Raw genomic sequence first — 25,778 nt, forward strand, 5'->3', positions numbered from 1 at the left:
AAAACTTTAAATAGTGTTATGGCAGCTGTCACCAAGCAGCACTCTTACACTTAGTTTTCTTGGCATGTGAGCAAGTTGTTAGTCTCGGTAGAAATGCTTGTGTTGTTGGAGGTTTGGTGCACGGTTCCCTGTAGTGGAAACAACTGAAAGCCGCAAGAAGGCTCACTCTCTGCTAGACTCGCTACTTGGTGCAGAGGTGCTTCCTGGGACCTGATTATTACAGTTGGGCTTAGATTTCTAGAAGTAGAATTGCCTGCATCTGTTTGATCATCTCACTTCAGGACTGGTGTATATAGGCAAATAAAGCAAATTATACTTAGAATATACACAGATTTCGTCTCCACTTGGAAGCTGGCCTGTGAGACTTCGAATTCTGCCACTGCTCAGCAGCTGGGCTAGAACAAGACACTGGTGTCAGAAGGTGGTACAACAATAGATTAGTTTAGCGAGGACAAGGAGACTACAGGGTGAAATATGACATCAAGCTTCAGGCAGTGAGCAAACAGGAGACCTCAGTTGAGGAGGGGATGGAGAAGGCTTGAAGCTGTTTCTTCTGCTCAAGAGTCACTTCATTCTTCAACCCATTGAGCTGAAAGTCACTAAATTGTTTGGCCAAGATGGAGGAAGTAGGGAAGAGCAATTAAAGGTGTTGTAAGATATGTACACCCAAGTTCCAGCAGCCCAAACTAGCAGAGGGAATTATGTTGCAGGAGTGAAGTCACCGGGACAGAGTGATTTGAAAGGAACTTGGAGCATCATGCTAGAAGGGAACAAGACACCTTTTAATTCAAAGCTTCCCAAGGCAAGTTAGAATAGGCACACCTGGCAGTGCTCAGAGCCTGTGTCTGCTCTCACTCACATTTGTGTACAATCTAGGTTAAACAGCTTTTTTCCTGCTGAATGGAGCTGACAGAAGGAGAAATGGCCACGTCCCTGCCTCTGCCTAGGATTTATTAATTGCTTTACCTGTGAAAGTGGAGTTTTATTTATTGGGTAGATCACTTGAGCAATAATTCTGTGTCATGCCTGAACAACAGTATCCCCAGCAGGAGACCACCATCTGGAAAGGCAAGGAAATCAATATTGATTTTGGTATAAAGCGTCTGGTGGTCGTTGTTTCACAGCAGGTTGTTTGATTTCTTTGCATGCTCATAGAGGGAGTGACATACGCAGTTTGCAGAGCAATTTCCACCATTCAGACGGCTGTTTCCTGGTGTTATAGTTGTTAGGGACATGCATCCAATGTAGTTGTTTGCCTCTAGGCAAGGAGAGTCTGAGCTCCGCCTGAGAACGTTAGCATTTTATAGAGACACAAAAAGAGCTGACTGTGTAGTCCTGGCCCAGGAGTGCCCTGCTGTTCACTGAGCTACGCTGCATGAAGGTTTAGTTCCCCCAACACTAGTCAGTGACACCATTGTTATGACTGGGGAAGGTCCAACTCCGCAACAAGCGTTACCTGGAGTCACTCCAGCAACCTCAAACGAGCTGAGCCGATTTAGATCACTTTCGGGTCTAGCCCTCGTTCGCTGTATCCTGGTAGCTCCCAAATCAGGAGCAGCACTGTGCAAACACCGAGAGAGATACGGGCCCTGTGCTGAAGAGATGCCAAGCTCGTTATATGGGAGTTTGGCAAACATCATGACCCATGTATGCAGGAGTTCTCACAGCAATAGCCAAACTCAGCGTATTCCCCTGTTCCTCCAGCTGCAACCAGACCATACATGTGACCCCCACACCGTTCTGAGGATCGGCAAACTGGAGGGTCAAATATCTTGCATGTGCCAACCTGAGGCCTTTGTCCTCTCATTCACACTAAGGTTGCCTTATTAGATGAACTGCTCCATATCAGTACACCCAGCCATTCACAAAAACCACATGCTGTGCTCGCCCGTCGGCTCTTCAGCTCACACATTCTGCCGTGCGCAGCATCCCCTCTGCAACATGCCATGGCAACATGCACATTATGCCATGTTAGTGCAGTCTCCGAAACAGCGAGCGGCCAGGCATCAATGCAGCACCCGGGCAAATGGTGTAATAACAGTTATCCGCTGCCCAGTCCTTGGCAGGGTGCAAAAGAAATCTAGCAAGGAGCGCAGTGATTGTAGGAATGACTAAAGCGAGCTAAAAACAGAGTCAGTTACATTAGTGCAACCATGGGTGTGGAAATTCTTCGTTTGGAATGAAAGTGGCTGCATTCGATTTAGCACAAGTTGATAACAGAGACTCACGCAGGCATAACAACACTGGGTTGAATTCACACCTTTTGTTAGTTTTTGTGTAACTCAGCTCCTAGAGGGACAGTTGCAGAAATAACTGTCTAGTTCATCCCCTTACACCTTCACTGGAAACTATGCAAGCAGCAGCAGCTCCCCTGCCCATTTGTATTATCATAGCATCTAAGAGGCCCAGTCATAGACCAGGCCCCTATTGTGCTCAGCACTGTACAACCAGAAAAAAGGGCCTGCCCCTGCCCCACAGCATTTATAGCCTAGCGACGACAGATAGGTACAGCTGAACGGGGGGAGGGGAGGGGGCCCACTGAACCAACACAGGTCAGCATGCCAAGCAGTGGTCTCAGCCAATCAGCGGCCTAACTACTGCCACGGTTTTGTAGGCATCATGGCAAAGGTGAGGTTTGCGGCAGGAGAGTGAGTGTGTTTTGCTTATGTTTATGGGGCGGCTCCCGCGCTTTAGGGGCCAGCCTGGGTGAAAGCACGAAAAGCTTGTTTGAAAATTGACCAGAGGGGTGCTGAAGGCTGGTCTCATGTCACACGTGGCTTTAGGAGGCCGGCAGCATTATCCCAGAGCCGTCCTTTAAAGACGACACACGTCTGCACCTGCCCGTCAGCCCTGGCGCCAGGGCCATGCGCATGGACCATTTGCTGGCGTGTGTGGCTGTAGCAGGAGTTGAGCGTCAGATGTGCACACACTTGTTCCGTCAATGAGAGGTGCACCCCTTACGTCAGGGCTGCCGTTGGGCCTCAGGCCTGTTGGGGATGGTGCAGGCATATGTTGCTGGGGGGCAGGGTTGCTTTCTTTTACTGCCTCTTGTTAGTCAGTGAGCCCTTACTGAGCACACCTCAGACTCTGCCTCCAGTGCAGTGCACTAAATATCAACTGCTGGTGTGGATGTTGTACTTTACAGCTACTTTAGCCTGGCCGCTTAGATTCAAGCAGAAACGCTGACACCCAGTGGTCATGAGGGCTTAGCTCCGATTAGAGAGAGCCCTTTTACCAGCCACCAGGAGGATTCACTAGCATGGCACAATATACAGTCTGCCTTGTTCATTTCCTCACTCACAACAGGTGTGAAACACCCGGTACAGACTGTACCTGACGTGTGTGTCATTGCACAGGTGCGACATGTCAACCTACTGCCAAGTAATTAGTCAGGGAGGTCCAGGATGACTCAGCCAGGGGGGAAAAAATACACTGAGGGCTGAAACTGAGCATATGAAAGGTAGGTTTTCTAATCTCAATCTGTTGTTGCTGTTAGTGACTGTCCGGGGAGTTACATGCAGTGAAGGACAGGCGGGCGCGTTTCATGCCTGTAGTCAGGTCCTGTTAGCGTGATAGCCATTTGCCCTCGTCTGCTTTGTTACGTAGCAAATCAAATCCCGCTAGGCAATGCCAGACACCCTGATTGATTTTTCATTCCCCTGCAGCAAGTGAAGTCTTGTTTTCGGCTAGTCGACAAGTATTGACCCTCTCCAGGGACAGTCCCTTAGGAACAATTGTATTTTAATGGCACTGGAGGAGTGTATTTTAATGGCACTAAGACGTTATCAATCACAGTGAGAATGACACCGTAACCACGTGGTCAGCTCAAAGAGGTTCTGCTGTAAGACTATCAGTGCCCATGGGCTGAGTAACTACAACGAGCCCCCACCTGTGCACTGAGCAGCACAGCAATGGCCGTGCAGTTTGCGCCGTGTTGCCAGCAGTGTCGCTGATCACGGACTGATGTAAAGCGCAAACCGCTGGGTTTGCTGGCATTGCTAAGGCTGGGGGCGCTGGCAGGTATTTTGCTGGCCTGGTTTTTGGTTGCCTGCTGCAGCACACAATAGGTTTGCTGACTTTATTCTGCTGAGTTAACTGAGCTTATGTGGTGCAGGGCTGCATGTACCTGCTCCCTTTGTGGGCTCTTTGAGTGTCAGGCCTCCTGCCCATACCAGGCTGGGGGCAGCATCTCACACATCTCCCTCTGAGCCCAGGATCAACGCCCCAGCTGTGTGCAGGCCTGACACGACACCTGCCTCAGCACACGCAGGAATATTTGCAAATGACATGAACCAGTCGGGAAAATGCTTTAAAACACCAGCAGCCAGGCCTGGCACCACTCCCCTGATCGCACACTGCGTAAGTGTTCAAAATATTGCACTGGCAATCAGCACCCAGTCTGGGACCCACCCCCCCAGCCCTTGACAAACGCAGCGCAGCGTAGGCCTGGTTGGCTGGGCTGGGGTGGGGTAAATACATGCTGCCCCAGGCCCAGTGCTGCCCCCCAGCGGTGCGCCCAGCCATCCAACCCCCCACTCTGCTCTGCTGACCAGCAGGTCTGTTGTCCCCAGCGCTGTATTGCGATGTCTCCTCCCTGGGCAAGAACAAGTCCAGCATCACGCTGCCTGCCTGGGGGTTAATGCCCAGCCGCTTTCTGGGTGCTACTCGGGTTCTGGGGGCGTCAGTCTCAGACCTGGGGTTGCTGATTGAACGCTGTCCTTCGATTGGTATTTGCACTGCCTCTTGGAGAAAGGTGACCACGGCTGAACTTTGTTCTGGACTTACACGTGGTTAATGACAGCCCCAAGCTGGACCCTCGCATCCAACCCAGCCTGCGGGAGCCTAAATCTGACCCTCCTGGTGCACGAGGGAGACCCATGGCTCTACCAGCATCTCTGCGCATGCACGGCTGGGGCAGTGAGAGCTGGGGACAAGGAGCATGGCTGCAGCCATCCCTCCTGGCCCTGCTTTCCCACACTGGAGCGTGGCTGTGGGCCATGCGGGTGCACACAACTACCTGGCTAACGCACTGGGCTGCGGGCCCACAGGGCACTAACGCAGAGGGAGGCTGCAAGGTCAAGCCCTGCCCCCAGCAATGTTTTTATTTATATCGCAGGAGAGGAGGGTGGGTGGGGAACGTCACCCCAGGCTTAGCCACTGGAGAGCAGCCTCCGCGGTGCTGCACGGCTGTTGGAGGGGGCAGGGAAAAGGCTCTGGCCTAGCAGTGTTATGATCACGACAGTTAGCTGCACCCAGCAGGGAGGGTGGGTGGCACGCCCCCTCCTTCTCAGAGATGCTCAGCTCAGCTGGGAGCGTCGTGATCAGCCAGACTCGGCTCCGGCCCAGTGCAGGCCGCAGCACTTCACCCCCCAACGCCCACGCCTGTACTCGGAGCAAACGCTGCCCGCTCCGCACCAGCTGGCTACAGGCTACAGCCGCCCTCACTGACGGGAGAAAGTGGCTCCTGCTACAGGCAGGCGGTGCCTGAGGTCATCTGCCCGCACCCGCCCGCTGCCTTGGAGGAAAGGCGTATTTGGCACCAGCTGATGTCGGTTTTGGGCCTGACCTCTCCCCCCCGCCCCCTGAGGCAATGGGATGTTGGCAAGAAGGGCATCCAGCCCCTCTTCGCGTGTTCAGCTCGCTGAGTAAACGGTGGCACTTCCTGCAGGAAATGAACTCATTCGGCAGGGTGCGTATGCTGCCATCGTTACAGGCCGTGCTGGGAGCTGTGTTCTGCGTGATGCTGTTTTTTAAGGCTCTGGCTGGCTCTGGCGACCCAGCGGGACTGGCTCACTGCATTAGTTAGCGTTGCTATTAGAGAGGCAAGTCCAGTTAAAACAACTGAAAAGGCAGAGCAGTTACAGCCCAACTTTCCTGCCTCGTCCGCCCAGCCCACAGCCATGTTTGGTGACCTGATTTTTAGAGCTGCAGAGGATCCTGGTGAGACTTGCTACCTGTCCTTTCGCCTGCAAAAACAATCAGGACCCGGGGTCATAGTGCAAGTGTAGGATAAAAGCAAACTATTTTTATAGCATTTGTTCCACAGTCAGGGAGCAAGAACAAAGTGTTACACCAAGACAGCTGGCTTTCAGGCCTGCCCAGGTTTGCACAGGCAGCATTTTTCTACAAAAAAAAAAAATCAGACAATGAAAAGGGACGAGACCTTTCACTGCACCTTGGCCATGCCCCTTGCAAGGGAGGAAAGATCACCACATCAGCTATTCCGCATTGTTTAGCCCATTGTTCTTTTTGATATGACTCAGAGCTTCCTCCATCCCCAGCACTGGTGCTTCCAGTATTTCCCAGCTGCACATTCTGATCGTTTGCTCTCTCAGGAGGTTATCTGTGCTCAGGGTTCTCCCTCTGCCCCACTGGATAAGGTCTTCCCTTGTGTGGTCTGTACCCCCTCCAGCTTCTCACTATATTGGCCCAGATCCTCAACTGCTGTAAATCACATCTGAGCCAATGGAGCGATGCTGATTTGCACGGCCCGAGGCTCCATTCGATCATTTTATCTTTGCTTTTCATTCACTCAGTCTTTTCAATCCTTCAATAATTTTTGTTGCCTTTCTCTGAATTTGGATACTGCAGAACTAAACCAGAATCATCATTTCCCCCCCTTCTGTGGGGTTGGTTACAGTTTGTTCGGGACTGGTACACATCCGACAATGCATTTTAATCACAAGGCGAAAGGGACAACTGTTATCTGGCATGTGCCCAACCCAGAGTGCGTGGGTCGCGCTCCTCTGGCATGAGCCAGTCTCCAAGGCCGGCTCCACACCCCATTGAACGCTGCCACGTTTCAGGTCAGAATTAAGCTGCTCAGAGTCCTTTTCAGCCCAAGACTGGCAGAGAAATAATAGGGGGTGGCTTCCCCACTCTCCCTGTTTGACACACCACGGCTCAGAGACACAAGTGCAGGTGTCTGTCGCCCGCCTTGAGGTGTGAGTTCTACTTCATGGGTATTTAACACCCCTGCTGCCACATTGACACTAACGTCCCTGGCAGGTGCAATGGACTTTAATTGAGCCTCAGCGGCCTGTTACGCTACGTGTACCCCTGTGCCATGCCGGCAGCCCTCCCACCCCAAGTTACACCGTTCCTGAGCCTGTTTTAAAAAAATAAGCTGCAGTAACACCAGCTACGGCGAGGTACCGGAAGTGGCCCCACCACAGCACAGGTTAGGTCAGTCGTCCCTCCCACACCTTCAACGGTTCCTTGTTGGGCTCCTCACATCGGGCGATGCGCCTGCCCAGCCTTTTTTCCTGCCCATTCGAAACATTACCAAATGCTCTGAATGTGTTTGTCGGCCACAAGACTTAAATAGCCCCATGAGAGTCTTACTCATTATGTCTCAAAAAGTCTGCGTGGCCTGCACAAAGTTACTGGCTGAGTCAGCGTGATTACATTTATTGCTACCCAAAACAGGCAGGCCAGACACGTCTTTGGCTGGGTGAGTACTGGAGCATATACTAAGTACCACAGCTGTATGGCTTGGTTCCCGTTTCAGCATGCAGTATTAGTCATCATGCTGAGCGCTGAAATAATAGCAGTTGCAGGGGCTAGTTTGCATTAAACCAAATCAGCAACTAGAGTGGCTTCTTAATGACTTACTACCAGCTGAAATGACAGAGTGTGTGTGTGTGGGGTGGGGGGTGGGGGGGGGGACAGAGGGAAATCAAACACACACACACACACACACGCTACACCAGCAACAAAGCCCAGGCAATGTGATACAACCAACTCTGCTTCAAGCTCTGTGTCCCTTTAAAAGAAATTGGTGAGTTCCCCATCACCCCTGCCCACATATTGCAGTCCCTTATAAACCACAGTAATCTGTCACCTAACACACCACAGCCATGCCAGGACCAGGCAGCTTTCCAACAGCCTCTCTCCCGTTCGCCTTTATTATTAGTGCAATACATAATCAAGGTTGCCATCGGGATGTAAATTTATGGACAGACAGTTTAAAAAAAACCACACCTGTAAATAAATGAAAATGTCCGAGAAATTGGGTAGAAATAAGACATGTATTTTGACACTGATTGTCGTCATTCAGAATCACCTCTTATATCGAACTACATTGACCATGACGTTATCAATTTCCTGTTTGCTAATATTGCACATGCCCAAAGAACCCGACAGAGTTATTAACTGCAGCTAAAACAATTGCGTAATTCCACATTCCTGGGTACAGACTAGTGAGTGAGTACACACGTCTGACATTAGGGGATTTGTAGTGATGTCAGTAAAAAGTTTACCACGTCAGTTAACAAAAAAAAAAAAAAAAAAAAAAAAAAAAATTAAATTTAAGATCTTTATTTCAGTAAAAACTAAAATGCAAGGGTGGCACCCCTGGATCCCTGTTCGTGGGGGTGGTCACTGGCCAGGATGCTGTGCTTTTCAGAGAGCACGAACGTTCACATTGCCAGCAGTCACAGGAGGCAAGTGGCGTACGTCAGTCTCGCGTTTGTGCCTGCCACTTACAGGAGGCGTTCACCTTTTCTATTTTGGAAGTCTAAGAGGGTGCTGAGCCGTTGTGTGTGTGTGTGTGGGGGGGGGGGGGGGCCACCTTTCGAAAGGGGGCACATCCACTCGTTGTGTCATCTGTGCTAAGATCCTTCAGGGCATTCCCAAAGAAGATGGGGACGGGGGCCTGGCTCAGCGTTTGTTTGTTGTGGCAGCTGGTCTTTAGGCTCAAAAGGTCTTATTCCAGTTGCACGTGCATGTGCAAATCATTGGTTCTGGCCCCTTCTCTGCACACACACCGGCCTGAGAGACAGTCACTGTGCATTGAGGCCCACACCTCCTTGGGGAAGTCTGTGCACGTTTTTAAGATACGCCAGGTCATGTGTGCAATTTGAAAAGCAGAGTAAAGACAGACCGAGCCAGTGACACAAACATTCCCTGCAGCTGCCATGTGTATTACTCCCTCTGCCCAGGTATGGTCGAGATGTCTGTGAGCCAAAACACTTCTGCAGGAAGGGTCACCGTGGCTTGGTGCCGTGGGGATCCGGGCCAGCGTCTATTATTTCCGTTTCCACTCCCTGACCTCGGGCCACATTCGCCTTCCCTGTGCTATATGGTCACATCCCAGGCTGCCCGCTTCCTTGTTAACAGCACAGTGGCACCTCCCTTGCTAAGAAGCATCTTTTCTCTCCCCCCTGCACTTCTGCCTCTGAACCCCATTGCGCACGGCCCAGGTGAGGGATGTGGCTCAGCCCTTGGCGGGAGGCGCCCGGCTATTTTCTCAGCGGATGAAGGGAGCTGTTGGAATCTGTGGCATACCGAAGGCGGGGCGGGGGAGCCACCGGCAGACCCTTCATGACACGCAGCGGGGGCGGGGAGCGCAGAAGAGCCTCCTGCGCCCCCTGCGCATCGGGAAGGGCTGGCCCGGTGCCCCCCAACCCCCAGACCAGGGGGTGAGGCTGCCCCATCCGAGCTGGAGCTGGGCTGCGGGGCTGGATTAGGCGGACGCCACCCGGCAGGTAAATGTGGTGGTGGCAGTGCCTGGCCGCCCCACCCAGGAGGAGGTAAACAGCATGTTCCCATCCCCCCTTTCGGGTACAGACCCCCCCATCCCTGGGGCAGCTGGGGGGAGCGGCACCGTCTTGTGGGAGTCGGGGACCCCTCCTGACCTGCACGGGGGGGCACATGAGGTCTGGGGGCGCGGGGCCCAAATGCAGGCCAAAGACCCATGGTGCGCCGCTGGTTGGAATCGGGTTTCTGGGGGTTTGAAATCCACTTTCCAAGCTTCCGCCATGCACTGAACGGTCCCCTCGTGCTGGGAACCCCCATCCCAGGCAGGGTGCGGAAAGTTAAAATACCCTCAAAGCAAGTTCACTGAAAATCCTCAAAGGTTTTCTACACAGAAAAGCGATAGCTTTTCTACAGCCTGGGCCCCGCTCTGGTGATGCGGTTTGTCCCTTAGTGGCACTGGGATGATTCGTTTAAAGCTGGTCATTCGTTTCATCCGCAGGGCATTCCTTTGTGTAAAATCATGCAAACCTCGGGGTGCTTTGTAAAGCAGCACGTTCCGTGTTCAAGTCCTGCAGGAGCTCGCCCTCCAGCCCTTGGAGCGTATCCTTGGGATTTGTTCGTCCCATGAACCGCCTGCCATCCACTGTAATTGTGAGCACAGCCATTTACTGCAGAAAACGCTTTCAAGGTCTCACCCCTCCACTTGCACAAGTAGCTGTGGCATGGCAGATGACATGACTAAATAAATGCAGTTAATCAATGTTCATTGTTTAAACACTAACCGTGGACTGAAAGAAGTCAGGCAACAGGGAGCCAGCAGGGAAATGTACAGTATGGCCATAAACTGAATATGCACGACAGTATCTAGACCTTCCTGTGACGCACTGAGTATAGCCTTGATCTTCCACTCCGTTTCCATCACGCTAACAGTGTTTCCACTCAGTCTTATAAACACACAAAGCAGACTGTCGATGTTATGCATCACATTCTCCACGGCCGCCTTTTTCACCCCTGTTGTGTTACAAAAAAAAATTATTCCAGCATTAGTTAATAACCTTCTCTGACCTTCATGTTCTGGGCCTATAAAAGCATGCTAAGTGGAGGAAAAGTAGAAAAGACTCCTAGGAAATTCAGGTTTCATGTCTGTTCCTGGGATGACATGCCAAGACAATCCATCAGGCACAAGTTGCACAGCAAGCCCTGTACAATTTGCAGCGTTAGCCAAGAATGCCAGGAACCTGAAGTTGACGTGGGTCTTTAATATGAACATCGATAACCTGCACAATGCAGCACTAAGTTCCACTGAGAGCACACAGGGCATCTCTGGAAATCATACCAAATAGAGAGAGATAGGTGAGATATGTCTCACGCCGTTTGTTCTTGAAAATATAAAAGGCAAATACAAAACAGAAATATCAACATGTATGTATGTCTGAAACCCGGGACATCCGGTCTATTTACTTGGCTTTACTTCATCTCTCATTAGAGTGGCAGTATTTCTATAGCTGACTCTTTCTCTGCATTGACACCTGCATCAGCAAAACAATAAACAGCTATCCGCAAGCGTTAAGATTACGTGCTCATAGGGAAAAGGTGATTCTGAACATGGGTTTCATGGTTAATTTGGTTGATACAGTTCTGCCGGGATACTTCTGACTCAAAGAACATTTAATCAAGGAAAGTAACTAGGATGGGGCTAATTAATTTACCATCCCGCTTCCTTCTGTGCAATCATTAATAGTCAGACCAAAGCAAAACGTCTACCCAACACTGCATGGTACAGAGATCTTGACATAAAGGAGTGGGACCACTCCTCAGCTAGTGTGAACAGACACAGCTCCAGGACAGGTAGGAGATGTTTGCTCTGGCTCGGAATACACCCCCCCTCACTTTGGACAGACACTAGTTACACCGATGTAAGCTGGGACTAACTTCATTGGAATCAATGGAAACAGTTGAGAATTACTCTGGGCGTAACAGAAGAATCGGGTCAGAAATATAACTTACATCAGCGGGTTTCAAACTTTTTAAATGGAGCGCCCCCCCCACCCCCATGGACTTTTGTGTAACAACTGCGCCTCCCCCGCTTTGCATGAAGCCCTCCCTCCCCCCACTTGCAGAAAAAAACAGGACCTACATATCATAGGTGGAGTCTGACTGCTTCCTTTGGAGGGGCAATGCGCAGCTCCGGAATGCGATGTCACCTGCTGCTGGCGGTGGCTGCCGGGAGCAACACGCCGATTGGAGACGGAAGCAGCTGCGCAAAGTGCAGAGCTGGCCCGGCTCTGTCCCCTGCTCCACCATCAGGGCCAGGCCCGCCGCCCGCAGCAGCCTCCCCCTGCTGCCGCTCCCCAACACCTGCCTGGGGCTGCCCATGTGAGGCACTGGGGTCCCCAGCGCCCCTCACCCACCAAGGGAGACAGCTCCATCATCATGAGTTGGGGGGCATTGTCCCTCCATGTCTCCAAAACTCCGCCCATGGCATCCCCCCATAAGCCATCTCATGGCCCTTTAGGGGGTCCCACCCCCCCGTTTGAGAACCACTGACTTGCATCACCTGCACTGACCCAGACAGTTAGATGGAAGATGCACTCAGCCCAGTCGTCTGGCTTCATGGGTCTTTCTAATACGGTTTATATCTTGACGCCGACACAAAAACTGTCACTCTGCTGTTGACATTTGTGTGACAAAGAGAGCTCCGCTCTCCTAGTGGCGTTGGTGAACAAGAGCTGCTAATAGTATATTACAGCGTAATACTCATGCTAGCATGTGAAAGAAACATGGTTTACTGCCAGGCTGAGGCTCAAATTCTGCTCTCAGGTCATGGGCAATGGAGGTAGATTTTGGCCTTATGTCATTTGATACTTTATGTCCTGTCATTTCTACCTGTACAGTCTGAAAAAGCTAGCTAGAAGTTCGTAGCTTACACCTTACCTTTTCTTGCGCTGTGCAGCTAATATAAATATGATGCAGATACTCAAAAAACTGAAGACTACTGCCGGGAGGAGGTACAGGTGTGACACTGTGACGACAAAGCACAAAGAATGAAAGGACTGGCTACATTCAGTAGTATCGTGGCTGCCCACATCCATTAAGGCTGCCAGGTATTTTCATTTAGCCACATTATGCCCAGGCAGGCACCAGATTTTGTACAACGTTGCTGATTCTCTAGTGGCTGAGCTGAAATGGTACCACCCACTCCTTTCCGGAGGAAACCATCTTTCACAACCATTAATGATTAGATACCTTGAGGCAATGGGGCCCAATTCTGATCTCGGTTACGCCGGGGAGAGTCCGGGGTGTTGTTTTAGATTTACATCGGTGTAACTGAATTGGCCTCATAATGTGTGTTTACTAAATGTGTGTTTCACAATTCGGGTGTTAACTTTTCGAATTGCCTACTGCAAAGCATGTACAATCTAAATAGCCCAGACAGACAAAAAGAGGGTGGCGACAGAAATTACTGTCATCTCCATTTCTCAGCTGAGGAAGTGAGGCACAGAGAGGTTATGTGACTTGCCCAAGAATACTCAGGAAGTCTGTGGCAGAGCCAGGGACAGACTCCAGGGCTCCTGCCCTGCCCATAAGACTAACAACCCCCCCCTCTCCAGTCATGTGTTACGCAGGACACGTAAGAGCTTTAGGGATCAAAACAGCTAACATCATGCGGCAGATTTTAAAGTCAGTGCGGCAGAGCCCACGGTAAATATTACACTCAACGAGTCAGGTGATGGAAACCATAGGTCTGGTCACCCACCTCCTATGAGAAACCAGTGCAGCGTGCATGTATTAATACGTTATACTGCAGGCTCTTTATCCCCCCCCCCCAAAAGAAAAATCATCTTGCTTTTCTCCTCATATAGGGAGACCAAATGTCATGATTTTTATAGGGACAGTCCCGATATTCGGGGCCTTTCTTATATAGGTGCCTATTACCCCCTCCCCAACCCCAGTGCCAATGTTTCACACTTGCTGTCTGGTCACCCTAGCCTCACCTCACACTCCTCCATGGCTGCGAAGGCTGCTGGGATTCAGTTCATGGGAAGACACAATGGGAGTGGTTTGGGTGAGGGATGCTGGTTGAATCAGCTTCTCCTAACCCCCCATCCCTGGCCCTGCGCGCTGGCAGCCCAGCTTCCTCAGCCCCCCGAGCCGACAGCCGTGCTGCGCTGCACTGCAGCTGGTTTCAAGGCAGCAGCAGAAGGAAGGGTGGGGTCCGAGGAACCGTAAGCTTTTGCTGACTTCTTCCCCTCCTTCTGTGGGTGCAAGTCAGAGGGTGTCCCTGTTACGTGTGACCTCCCATGGAGGCGGCGTCACAGGCATGGGTTGGGAAAACACCAGCACATTGTGTTCTCACCACAGACTGCTGGGGGCCAGTGTGCAGAATTAAAACAGTCTGAGTCACACTCGTCCCAGGGAGCGGGGGCGGACGCCAGTCCTGAGCACAGAGCGTGACTATGGGATTAGAGCCAGTTAATCCCTCGGGGCGGGTCTGACCAGGCTCAGCAGTCTGTAGTACTTGCTGATGGTGTGCTGCACTAGCCCCCGCATTCACGCATACAGCCACTGCCAGAACTCATTACGACGAGGTCACGCCCGGTGATCAGCCAGCAAGTGTGAAAAAGCGGGACGGGGCGGGGGGTAATAGGCGCCTGCATAAGACAAAGCCCCAAATATCGGGGCTGTCCCTATAAGACTGGGACAAATGGTCACCCTAGACGGCACAGCCGCACAACTTCTGTTTCCCAGAAGTGGCCTGTCACAGCATTTATAAATGGGTTTACTCGCTAATCTCGTGACTGGAGCTCGCCTAGGGTGACCAGATGTGGCAAAGCCATTGCTGTGACCCAGCCCGTGAAGCAGTTTGATGCTGGGATGCCTGGACACCCCGGTGTTCCCACGAGGTGGAGTTGTCTCCTCGCTCCGCCTCCTAGAGCCCCCTGCGCCCAAACACCCCAGCCCCCTCCTCTGTCAGCTCAGCCCTCTCACTCCAGGCCCAGGGCAAGTAGTTGGCTGGTGCAGAGGGATCTCCTGGGTCAGCAGGGAAGGAATCCACCCCCTCCCTCCCTGCCACCCCCAAGGATGAGGGTCTCCACGATCTCTGCTTCTTCCTGAGGCTGCATGGGTGGAGCCACGTAGTGGCAGGTCCAACAGCACCACACCGCCTCTGTCCAAGCCCAGCCACACGGATACTTGGAAAGCGCGCTCATGGAGCTGGGCTGCATGCCTACAGGCCGGCAAGGGGGGGGGGTGGAATTCCAGGCCAAATCCTGAGCCCCCATCCAGCAAACCTGTTTCAATTCTGCAGCCAGCAGAGCACTCCGTGGCCAGAAAGGGGCAGGTTCCTGTCTGTAAAATGGGGGTTAGTCCACGTCTGCAATGTGCTTTGAAGATGCAAAACTGTCCCTGGGCCAACTCCTCAGTTCCAAATAAGCCCGATAAAGGAGGCCAAAACCGCACCCGTTTCTTTGACTGTCTCATACCATAGAAGCACTCTTGTGTCCATTCGCTCCAAAAGCCCTTGTCAGCGCAGAACATGTTTGTTTTCCCTCGTACACGGACACATGAGACATGGCTTCGATTTGCCCGGGAGAAAGTGAAGGCAGTTTCCACTTGGCTTGACGCAAACTGAGAAAGAAGAGAATGTGCAGAACAAAGACGGTTGATTGATTATGTGCTACAGGAGTTAGGCAGGGTCTGTGCTATAAACTTACATCAGTGCAACTCCATCACTCAGGGGTGTGCCAAATCCATCCCCTAATCTCCCTCGCGCCAGGTGCTGTGCACGCATGCCCTGCCCGGAAAAGACGGCAGTCTAAACAGACGAGCCAGAGTAGATGGGAAGGAGAAAGGAAGTACTGTTATCCCCGTTTTACAAATGGGAAACTGAGTGCCAGAGAGATGAAGTGACTTGCTCATGGCAACACCTGGCGTCTGGGCAGAGAAGATTCGAACCCAGATCTCCTAAACCCCATGCAGGGGCCTTAGCCATAAAAGCCGGGCCTCACCCAGAAAGAAATGAACATATGATGGTACAGTCCCCCAGAAGTGAGAATATGCTCCTCCCCAAAATGCACATCTGGTCCCTTTTTAAAGAGTTCATTCCCTTCTCTCTCCAAGTGCTAGTGTAACACCAACAGCCCCCGGTTGTTGGCAGGAGGGATTGAACTTGGGACCCTCTACTGCATGAGCTAAAAGCTATGTGTCCTCAAGTTCTAGTTGGGCTAGGTGCCACTAGAGGGGGGACAGCGTGCCACCCCATGCAGCATGGGTTACACTAGCGAGAAGAAGTAGGGTACGGTCTAACTATCTGTGCCCGCAGACTCCCAGCCGGAATCAGAGCTGGGGTGTCACTAGCTGGCAAGAGCATTCCTCCACCCTTCGAGCACTGAGAAGAGCAGGGTGCAGGCAGCCATGCCCCCTTGACACAATGAAGCGCGGGGCATCAGACAGGACAGTCCCCCTCCCCCCCATTCATTGGAGTGCTGGTTTAGGGGACCAGGCAGCAGAGGTGACGTATAGAACAGCCAGTGTCCTGGAGCGCTACGCTCAGCCAGAACAAGCAACATCCTTGCACACCGGAGAAAAACATGCCAGCCACGTCACTCTCCCCCTCGCACAGCTCATCTTCCAGTCCAGAAGGGCCACCACCTCACCCCAGATACCATCTTTTTTCTATGTAACCTTATATTCTGTCTGTAGGCGTCAGATCCTGCCCTCAGTTACACTGGTGCAGACTCCAGCCCAGCCTCTCTCTTCAGCTGGTCAGCCTTTGCCCCAGTGCACCCAGAAATCCTCACTCCTCACTGTCTTTTACAAACTAGTGCCAGCTAATGAGCTTTCCCACCATTCATTTTAGGGCTGTTCCCGCCCTGCTACAGCTTCCTGGCCTCCCCATTCCGCCCGGACAGCAAGGAGCTGCAAGAGGTTTCATTATGACTCCTCTTGCTCATCGGAGTCCTTTGTAGGAATGCTGCACTATCAACCACCATGTACGTTTCATACCACCCAGGTAGCATCAGCATCGCCATCATCTCCTGCCAGCTGAACCTCATAGTCCAGGCAGTGGGGGGGTGTACTCCCATCAGGAGGGCTCCATGTCATGTGAACTTCATCGGCAGAAATGGAAACTGACAGCTTCTCAGGCGGAGACGGTTTGACTAAAGAGGAGAGAGACATGATCAGAATCACTGTTCCTTTCAGTCCTGGATGAACTTCAGCTGCTTCCCCTGAGATGGCATTCACTACACCCAGGGTCATCCTGAGAACCAGCTGCATGGATGTAGGCTGAGCTGAAGACAGATGTGGGCATTATACTTAATTCCAATTGTCACTGTGAACTAGATTCCTCCTCTGAAAACACAGTTTGGAATTTAAAGCTCTTTAATGCACAGCAAGTATTTAGAGATGCTAGTGCAGTTGAAATGGAATTTGTCTGTATCACAGTTCAGGGCAACTGCACCACTATTTCCCCTCCATGGTCCAGGAAGGTCACTCATATTTAGACGTCTGACTCTCCAGCCATCACCTCTCTTGGGCGTCTCTCTTCCTCCTGACCGGGGTATTTCCAGGCTGCCCAGTTCCCTTCCTACACTGTGAATTCCCCAGCAAAGTCAGGCCTGCTTTCTTTACCTCCACAGAGACAGAAAACAGCATAATTGCCGTGGTTAAGTTACCACACAGCCCTTTGGAAGCCAGCACATTTATTCTGCAGGCAAAAGCATTACAGGGAAAATAGCCTGCTAACAATAGAAGAACCTACTCGCATGCTAATAAGCTTAGCAGGGGTCACCCCGGCTCCAACAAGGGCTCTGGCAGATGAGCAGTCCTTCAAACCCCACCCAGAAGTTTTACTAGCTCAGAACCTCTTTGGCTCAGACGAGAAGACAGACTGGCCCAAGTCCTTCCAACCCTCTCTCCAGGCGGTCGTACCACTTGGGAGATGTTACAACAGGAGTGAATTTGCCTAACCACCCTCCACTGTTCTTAATTCCTGGCAGGTGTGGTCCCCTCCCCATGGACTTTCAGACAATGCCTGGCCCACAATGACACTTAAATTTAATTCAGTAAGGTGTGTCCAGCATATTGCCCTGTCTGTCAGTCAACACCATCTTAGATCTGTGCAAAGCTTGTAGCAAATCTCCATCTTGTCGCCAACTGCACCTGGGTTTGAGTAAGTGTGCTGTTGGGAACCTGGGTGCAGAGACAGCCACACACCAGGGGAACAGCCCCCTCTGCCAGTGGGTTTGCTTTCTCCCGTGTACATTTGGTGTGTGAACGTGAGGAGTCAGTGTTACCTGCCTCCTGGGGGAGGGGAGAGCGCATTCTTCTACTACAGGAGTTGTTAATTACTACTCTTTTCTTAACTAAGGTGCGCTCATGGACCCATTCTGTGCCAGCGAGTTTCACATTGAAATCAATGGCTATGCTTTGGTGGGAGTGTTCTGCTTAAAAACCTCTGGCATAATACAGTCCACATTACCTGGAGCTTTGCATTCAGTGGTAATTGCTCCAGGATTTAAGATATCCTTTTGTCAAACCAGCTTTGTTACGTGTTGCACAACAGCTACAAGCCTATTTGTGCCCTCTAAAAAGAAAGCAGTTCCTTGCAATCACAGAAATTAGAGATGGAAGAAACCTAGTAAGTAGAGCTGGTTGAAAAAGAAAGAAAGCGAAAGAAAGCAAGCCTTCAGAATATGTTTTCTATTTATAAAAGGCTATTTTTCATCAGAAAAAGATTTTCAAATGAAAAATGTTGGCCAGCTTTACTCAGCAGTCATTGCGTCTGTTCCCTGCAGCACATCAATCAAAAGGGTTGTTAATACTGAAGAGGTAAAAGCAATCCCAGTCACACAAACTTCCTAGGTAAAAACATTCTAAATTGGCTTCAAATACAATGATAGATAAAAGGAACTGAAGTCATAGGTGATGTGTAAAATAGTATAAATTTTTTACAGGCCCCTACTCTGTTACACTACCTAAAGCTTGATATGGCTTCCCCACCACCAAAACACTGACCATCTCGTATGCTTTAATGACTTCATCCTCATAAGACCCTTGAGAAGGAGAGCTCATTATCCCCATTTTACAGATGGGCAAACTGGTACCGAGCCAGTGAGAGTAACTGGTTTTTCAGTTTGCCATCTGTTACCAAAAAAAATTAATTCAGGTCAACATAAAACAAAACATTTTCAATCAACCAAAGCATAGATTTGTTTTTTTGACAGAATGTTTCTCTTCATGCTCAAGTCTTTTTACTAATTTTTTTTAAATTTAAGAAAATTCCAAAACAAAGTCATTTCAAGTGGAAAAATCAAACTGCTTCGTGTTGGAAAAAAAGGTTTAGATTTTTTTTCAGAATATTTTTTCAGATCCCCCCTTCAACCCCCACAGAGTAATTTGGCAAATTCAACACACATTTGCAAAATGTTTTTGTCAACTTGAATCTGCATCTTTTGGCGCAAAAATGTTTCAGGCAAAAAATTCTGCCCGGTTCTAATATTAAGCGACTTCCTCAAAGTCACACAGGAAGCATGTGGCAGCCTTCCTTCCTTGGACCCACATAGTTAGGTGAGCATAAGGGAGCGTAAATTGGTGCACTTTCCATAGTAACAGGCCCTAACAAGGGGCCAGTCGGAGAACGCAGTGGAGTACATTTGTACTGTTAGCTGTACATTAGCTGTTCATGCCCGTTTTAAGTCCCCCTGGGTGCGGCTCCCTCTAAACTCACTTCAGCTTTTATCCAAAAAAAGTCTAACAGTAACCGTCCTACTGTGTCTAGTTGTATCTTTCTTGGTTTTAATAAAAGAGCTGAAAGGCCCTTGAATTAACGTGAGTTGTATTAAGACACAGAGATGCTGTGTCTGTTCCAGTGGCAATTATTAAATAATGCACAATCGGTAAACACACTGCGTCATGTACTGTCTGCCCAATACAGAATGCAGGCTTTGCACCCACCACTACTGACACAGTCACTAGGTGAAAGGGGATAGAAAAAAACCTGTCCTGGGGAAGGAATCTCCCCTGCCCACCCCATCCCAGAGGTCCCCACTTTCTCTCAGCATCTGCAAACACTTCTGTTCCTTTCCACAGTTATTTTAAAAATTCTCCCTTAATATGGCAATTAGGGTGGCACTGGGAAACAGCACTGTAGATAGTTTATCTATCATATTTAGGGCCAAATCCAGAGGTCGAGGAGAGAGGATAAGTTGAGGCGACTTACACCTACTTCCAGCATCCTGGATGTGACTGTTAAACCAATTTAGACATCCTCATTTGCAATTATTTAGCCCTTAGACTAGAACCAACTGGCTTCTTGGGAGTGAACTTGTTAATTTTTTAAAAATTACCCAGAACTTTTCCCCACGCTCTGAGCACCGCAGCTCCTTTAACGCACAGTAATTACTGCAAAGTCTGAAGTGTTCAGTTCAATACCCAAGTTATCCGACCATTAGGGCTGCCCAGCCAAGTCAATAAAACTAACTCACCGGACCATAAGGGCCTGATCTTCAGCATAGCTTCATTGCTTTCTGCTCATAGATGTGAAGTCCAGAAGGGACCATTAAGTTAATCTAATCTGGCCTCCCGTAAAGTTTAGGGCAGAGAACCTCCCCCTGTGATTCTTACATCTAGCTCAATAACTTGAAGTTAAATTGGAACAGATCTTTTACAGAAACAGCCAGTCTTGATTTAAAGATGCTAAGTGATGGAGACTGTACTATATTCTTTGGTAAGCCGTTCCAATACTTAATTAATTTACCATCCCAGTTAGAAATGTACACCATTGAAACCTGGCCCCAAGACATTTACCAAACTATCCCAGGAATCAGCACCTTTTCCCCGCACGTCTGCACAAACAGACGGGCTAGTTGTCATTATTACCTAGATTCTGAAGATGAAATGTAAAGTAGGAGGGTCTCAGCCATGTGGCCTCTGAAGAACCATTAACACAGACATTGAAATCAATATATTCGGCTTGTCTCAGGTTTTGTAAATTGCAACCAGTATGTCTCCCATGAGTCTGAATATAGTCATCACATTGCACTGCATGATCCAACCCTTCATACCTAAGCATAAAATTAGGAAAATTCTGTTAGACACCATATTTAAATCAGGGATTTTTAAAATAGTTGCACTTTTTTATTCTTCAGAAAGATCCAACAAGTCATTGGCATATACAGTATTCACGATCCAATGAGTCAATGAAATTAATATGCAAGATCAGTCAAGACCTGCCCCAGAATGACCTTGTTAATATTTATTAACTCTTAAGAATGATTAATGTCACAACTTCATAGTCATATTTGAACAGCCATAGTATTAACCACAAATTCTTTTTTTCCCCTTGGCCAGCTATGGTGAAAAAGCATTTGTAATCGAAAAAGAACTTCTGTTTCATTTCCTGTATTTAAATCTTAATGATGAACAAACATGCAATTAGTTAGTGGGTAGGGCCAGGCCTTAGAAGAAAAGTCTTGTCTTTTGATTTGCTCTTAAGAAAGGTTTCAGACTAAACCAAATTCAAAGTCTGCTGATGAAGGAGACCATGACTCAGCTGTAATCAAAGGCTGGTGACTAATACTGCAATGTTCTTGGAAGGAAGCACACCCATCTTACGGGGCAAACCATCAGGGAGGTCCCTGGTGATGGCTGATGAGGGGCCGCATGGGTGAGTGTTCAAATGTGGCGCTTACAGCTGTCACAGTCTGGAGCCCAACATAAAGCACGTTGTCTTGTTTGGTGCAATGAGGCGGCACGGTGCGAGAGGATTGCAAAGTAACATGACCCCTGACAAGACTGCAAAGTGCGTCAGTCTGCTGGAAAGCCGCGAATGTCCTGTCCCTAAATGAACTCTAAGTTGAAGAGGAACATGTGCCCTTTCTTTCCAGCTGCTCTGCTCTGGGAGATACTAGTGTAATAACTGCTAGTGGGAATTCATCCTGGGGTTAAAAATCACACCCTCCACCAGCAGAGCTGAAGGAGGCATGCTATTAGCTACAGCGGAGTCTTATTCTCTGAGAGCAGCCCCTACAGGGGGGTCCCTTTCCAAAGCAAATCACAGATCAGCGCAGCGTCGGAAAGCCCTCCTCTCCTTCCTGGCAGAAACATTCCCCCGGCCGGGGCCAAAGCAGGCCCGCGTTCTCTGCTGTGGGCTCACTCTGGGCGGAGGGGGATGCACAAGGACTCCCATCCTCTCCAACTAACCGGCACAAGCGGCCACACTCCCTCAGCTGCTTGCACTGCAGGAATGCTGGAGGCCGCAGTGGTGTCAGCGCACGTCCACACCCAGGGGGACAGGGGTGCATCAGGGCATGGTAAGGACATAGGTCTGGCCCTGACCCCCTCTCTGGCTACTGGTTGGTGGCTGTGCTCTAGGTCAGGAACCCTCCCTCCTCGCCCAGCAGCTGGACATTGCACTGGGCCCATTTCTGCTACTGCAGTGCTGGTGTCCCAACTTCCTTCTTGTTTGGAGTCCTTGCACGAAGTCTGCAGTAGGGCTGAATTTGGCCGTTCTGTTCAAATCCCAGTGGGTGTCCCTGTGCCTCATGCGTTCTCTGGGGAAGGTCCCGCTCTTCACTGCATGCTGCTGTAATAAACCAACTACTCTTGCGATGTGAAAAATGCCCTTGCTGCAGCTGCCAGGTTAACAGGAACGCAGTCCAGCCCCGGGTTTTGTCCCCAGGGTGAGCTGTTGTCAGAGCAGGTTCACAATTGCCAGTCACATTTTTCAAACAGACCTTTGGCGTTATCGTTACTAAAACCAACTTCTTACACTCAGTTTGTATGCTTTTAGCAATTTCGACAAAAACTGTGCGGAAAACAATAACTGGCTAGATGTCAGTGTCTCATTCACATGGAGAAATTAAAAGCAATGCCTTATCAGTCATGCAGCGGTTCAATTTTGCATTACTTAGAACTTATTTGCTATTTTGTTGTTAATTTACTTTGGTCCAAAGACCAAAAGCCCAACTTTGTTTTTCTTAAAGAAAAGATTCCTGCATGACAGCTTGCAGCAGGTCAATAGGATTAACTACGCCGAAGAAATCACTGGAAAATGCATGAATTAATGGTGCTTGTCTTGATGGACTAGCACCATATACTTTAGCAAGCCACTCCTTTTGTAGGATACAAGTTCCCACCTTGAATACTGCGTGCAGATCTGGTCGCCCCATCTCAAAAAAGAGATATTGGAATTGGAAAGGTACAGAAAAGGGCAACAGAAATGATTAGGGGGATGGAACAGCTTCCATAGGAGGAGAGATTAATAAGACTGGGACTGTTCAGTTTGGAAAAGAGACGACAAAGGGGAATAATGAGAGAGGTCTGAAAAATCATGACTGGTGTGGAGAAAGAAAATAAGGAAGTGTTATTTACTCCTCCTAACAAGAACTTGGGGTCACCCAATGAAATTAATAGGCAGCAGGTTTAAAACAAACAAAAGGAAGTATTTCTTCACACAACGCACAGTCGACTTGTGGAACTCTTTGCCGGAGGATGTTGTGAAGACCAAGACGATAACAGGGTTCAAAAAAGAACTAGATAAGTTCATGGATCGGTCCATCAATGGCTATTATCCAGGATGGGCAGGGATGCAAAACCATGCTCTGAAGTGTCCCTAGCCTCTGTTTGACAGAAGCTGCGAATGGGCGACAAGGGATGGATCACTTGATGATTGCCCTGTTCTGTTCATTCCCTCTGGAGCACCTGGCATTGGCCACTGCCAGAAGACAAGACGCTGGGGTAGATGGACCATTGGTCTGACCCAGTCTGGCCGTTCTTATGTTCTATTCAGGGACCCAGAATGTCCGGGGAGTAAAAGAAGATAAGGCCTATGAGCGTTAACCTTCAGAATAGGCTGTTCACTGGGACTGGTGAACTCAAGACTCAAGGCATGTCTACACTGCCACGACGGCAGGCATCGCTGCAACAGTATCGATTGAGCAGGGTCTGCGTAGACCCACTCAGTCGATCGACGAGTGCTCTCTGGTCGACTCAATTAGTCCACCTCCCCGAAAGGTGGAAGGTAGGGTCAACAGGAGGGCATCTTCTGTCAACACAGCGCCGTGCAGACGCCGTGGAATGTCAATGGGAGATACACAAGCTAATGTAATCTCCTGTTGACTGCCGCCGCCAGCGTAGACCAGCCCTCAGGTTTACCTGACTTTATGGGTAGCAGAAAAGAGAGGCTGAGATGCTTCCATTACATTCAGCAAGATTTCTGGTGAGAAAGGCGGTGGCTCCAAGGTGCAAACCACAAATGCAAAATACACACAACGACGGGTGCTGAAAGCACAACCCATGCAGAGGTAGGGAAACCTCACATGGTGGGACAGAGGAGGCTGCGTTTATAAACAAGCGCCAGGGGAGCTGCCCCTCTGGATCTGCGTGCAGAGGGGCACGAGCTGTGTGCGCGGCTCTTTCTGTGGCAGATGGGGCTCTGCAGGATGTGGAGCTATGAGTGGGGTTGGAGGGGCATGCCCAGACGGAGGCACATTTCCCCCAAACTCAGCTGCAGGAGCCATTAGCATCCCCGCTGATCCTCTTCATGCTTTGGAACCTCACTCTACAGGTGGGGCCACGGTAGTGGTTGACCTAGGAGCCCCCCCCCCCTCCGCCCCCCAGCCCAGAAGCATGGGGCGTCCCAAGGATGACTTGTGTACAGTGAATCCCCTAATGTCCTTGGTCCTAGGGCTAAACCCCTAACCATTTTGCAGAGTGAGGGACAAAGTCTCTGTTTTGCTACGGCCCTCTTCTGTGGGAGGGAGGGATCCAGCCCTTTAAGAGGTGTCCTGGGTTGTCCGGAAGGGCCTCCCTCCCCAGTCACTTGTGAATCTTGACAAGTTTAGTCTTTTTTTTTTGTTTGTTTTAAAGCCATTTGTTGAGGTGTGACTGTGAATCCCAGGCAGGAGAACAGAAATTCTTCCCTGCTAGAATATTCAGTGCTAGCTTTCGACAGCAATGACGACTTAAGGACAGAGTCCAGACCCAAGCCCCAACTCAGACTGTTCCAGGGTCATTCAGACCTGGGGCTTGGTTCACACCACTTCAGAGGTAGGGCTCCAGCTGTAAGATTTGGCTCCAGGTCCAAAGTTTGAGGGGTTTCAACCTAGGCTTTTGGTTCAGGCATCTCTCTGCTTTACACGTGAGTCATGTAATGGCGATGCCAGCAACGAGAACAGAATTGGGACGGCTGTTTTTGTGTGAGTCGAGCATGCTGTGAGCCCCCTGAAACTGCTCACCTGGCGCCCAGGTGCTTTCCCACTGAGCTGGTACGTACCAATAATAGAATTCATAACGTGCCCCCGGGGGCACGAGCTGCCCCACCTGCCAAGTGCATGTCAGCTGTTCCCAATTGTAATAGACACAGTGAAAGTCTCGGATTTGGGACGCCAGCTCTCCTGTTAAATGAAAAGGAAATAGTTACTTTATTATTTGAAAGGCGCCATTTAGACTGAGGTGAGAAATAGCCTTGCAAACCCATTTAATTTTTCTGAGCCATCACGCTGACTCGTGTGAACAGAACAATCCAGATAATTAGCCAGCAGGCTTGCCAAAGGAATACTCTACCTTGGCAGACTTCATTTTTAGTGACCTTGGCATACAAAATCCTGTTGACATGTATTTATTTGCCGTGGAAGGGTGGATAAGTGACGCTGGCCATTATTCAGAGGTGACTCGTCAGAGCAGATTTCAGATAAGGGGGGGCAGAGTCCACCTCTGGTTTTGACTCGGTCTAGGACTTGGTGCGTGTTCTCAGACAACTGACTTCATGCTCTGCAATACTTTGCAAAGGGTTTCGAGGGGCTGATGTGAAAGGCAGGCCGTAAGCGGGAGTGCGCTACGTACGGGGGAGCTCACAAGCGCACTCTCACCTCATGTCAGGGTATGGCTGATGGGCTGGTGGGCAGGTGGGGGGGAGATCGAGCCCAAGTGCTCCTGTGCAGGGACTGCGGTGGAGGGGTGTGCGCACACAGGGGCGGGCAGGGAGGTCGAGCCAGAGTGCTTCCATCAGGGCACAGGCATGGGGTGACAAGTGTGTCAGGGTCTGTCTACACTGCGATTAAAACGCCTCGGCTGGCCCGTGCCAGCTGACTCGAGCTGCGGGGCTGTTTCACTGTAGTGCAGATGTTTGTGCTCAGCATGCAGCCCAGGCCCAGACGTCTACACTGCAGAGAAACAGCCCCGCAGCCCGGGCCAGCCGCGAGTGTCTAACTGCAGCATAGACAGACCCTAAGTCCACAACCCTCAAATAACCAACAATTCGCAGGGCATGCAGATATACCAGGACAGCAATAACC

The 25,778-nt window shown here is 50.2% G+C and overlaps 1 protein-coding gene across 1 annotated transcript in view; it reads right to left on the reverse strand.

Moving 5' to 3' along the window:
• Positions 1-8,016: 8,016 nt before the first annotated feature.
• The window catches only part of IL13RA2 (interleukin 13 receptor subunit alpha 2), a 33,929-nt gene continuing 16,167 nt past the window's right edge, over positions 8,017-25,778 (reverse strand). Inside the window, exons 5-10 of the mRNA XM_067547985.1 lie at positions 24,758-24,878; positions 20,362-20,546; positions 16,486-16,640; positions 14,964-15,108; positions 12,415-12,502; positions 8,017-10,491 (exon numbers count right to left, since the gene is read on the reverse strand). Coding sequence (XP_067404086.1) covers positions 10,455-10,491; positions 12,415-12,502; positions 14,964-15,108; positions 16,486-16,640; positions 20,362-20,546; positions 24,758-24,878 — 731 coding nt within the window. The 3' untranslated portion in view covers positions 8,017-10,454. The remainder of the gene's footprint in view (positions 10,492-12,414; positions 12,503-14,963; positions 15,109-16,485; positions 16,641-20,361; positions 20,547-24,757; positions 24,879-25,778) is intronic.

The sequence above is a fragment of the Emydura macquarii genome, unplaced genomic scaffold, assembly GCF_026122565.2.
Source record: "Emydura macquarii macquarii isolate MOO-44397 ecotype Brisbane River unplaced genomic scaffold, CSIRO-AGI_Emac_v2 contig_1253, whole genome shotgun sequence".
Lineage (NCBI taxonomy): Eukaryota > Metazoa > Chordata > Testudines > Chelidae > Emydura > Emydura macquarii.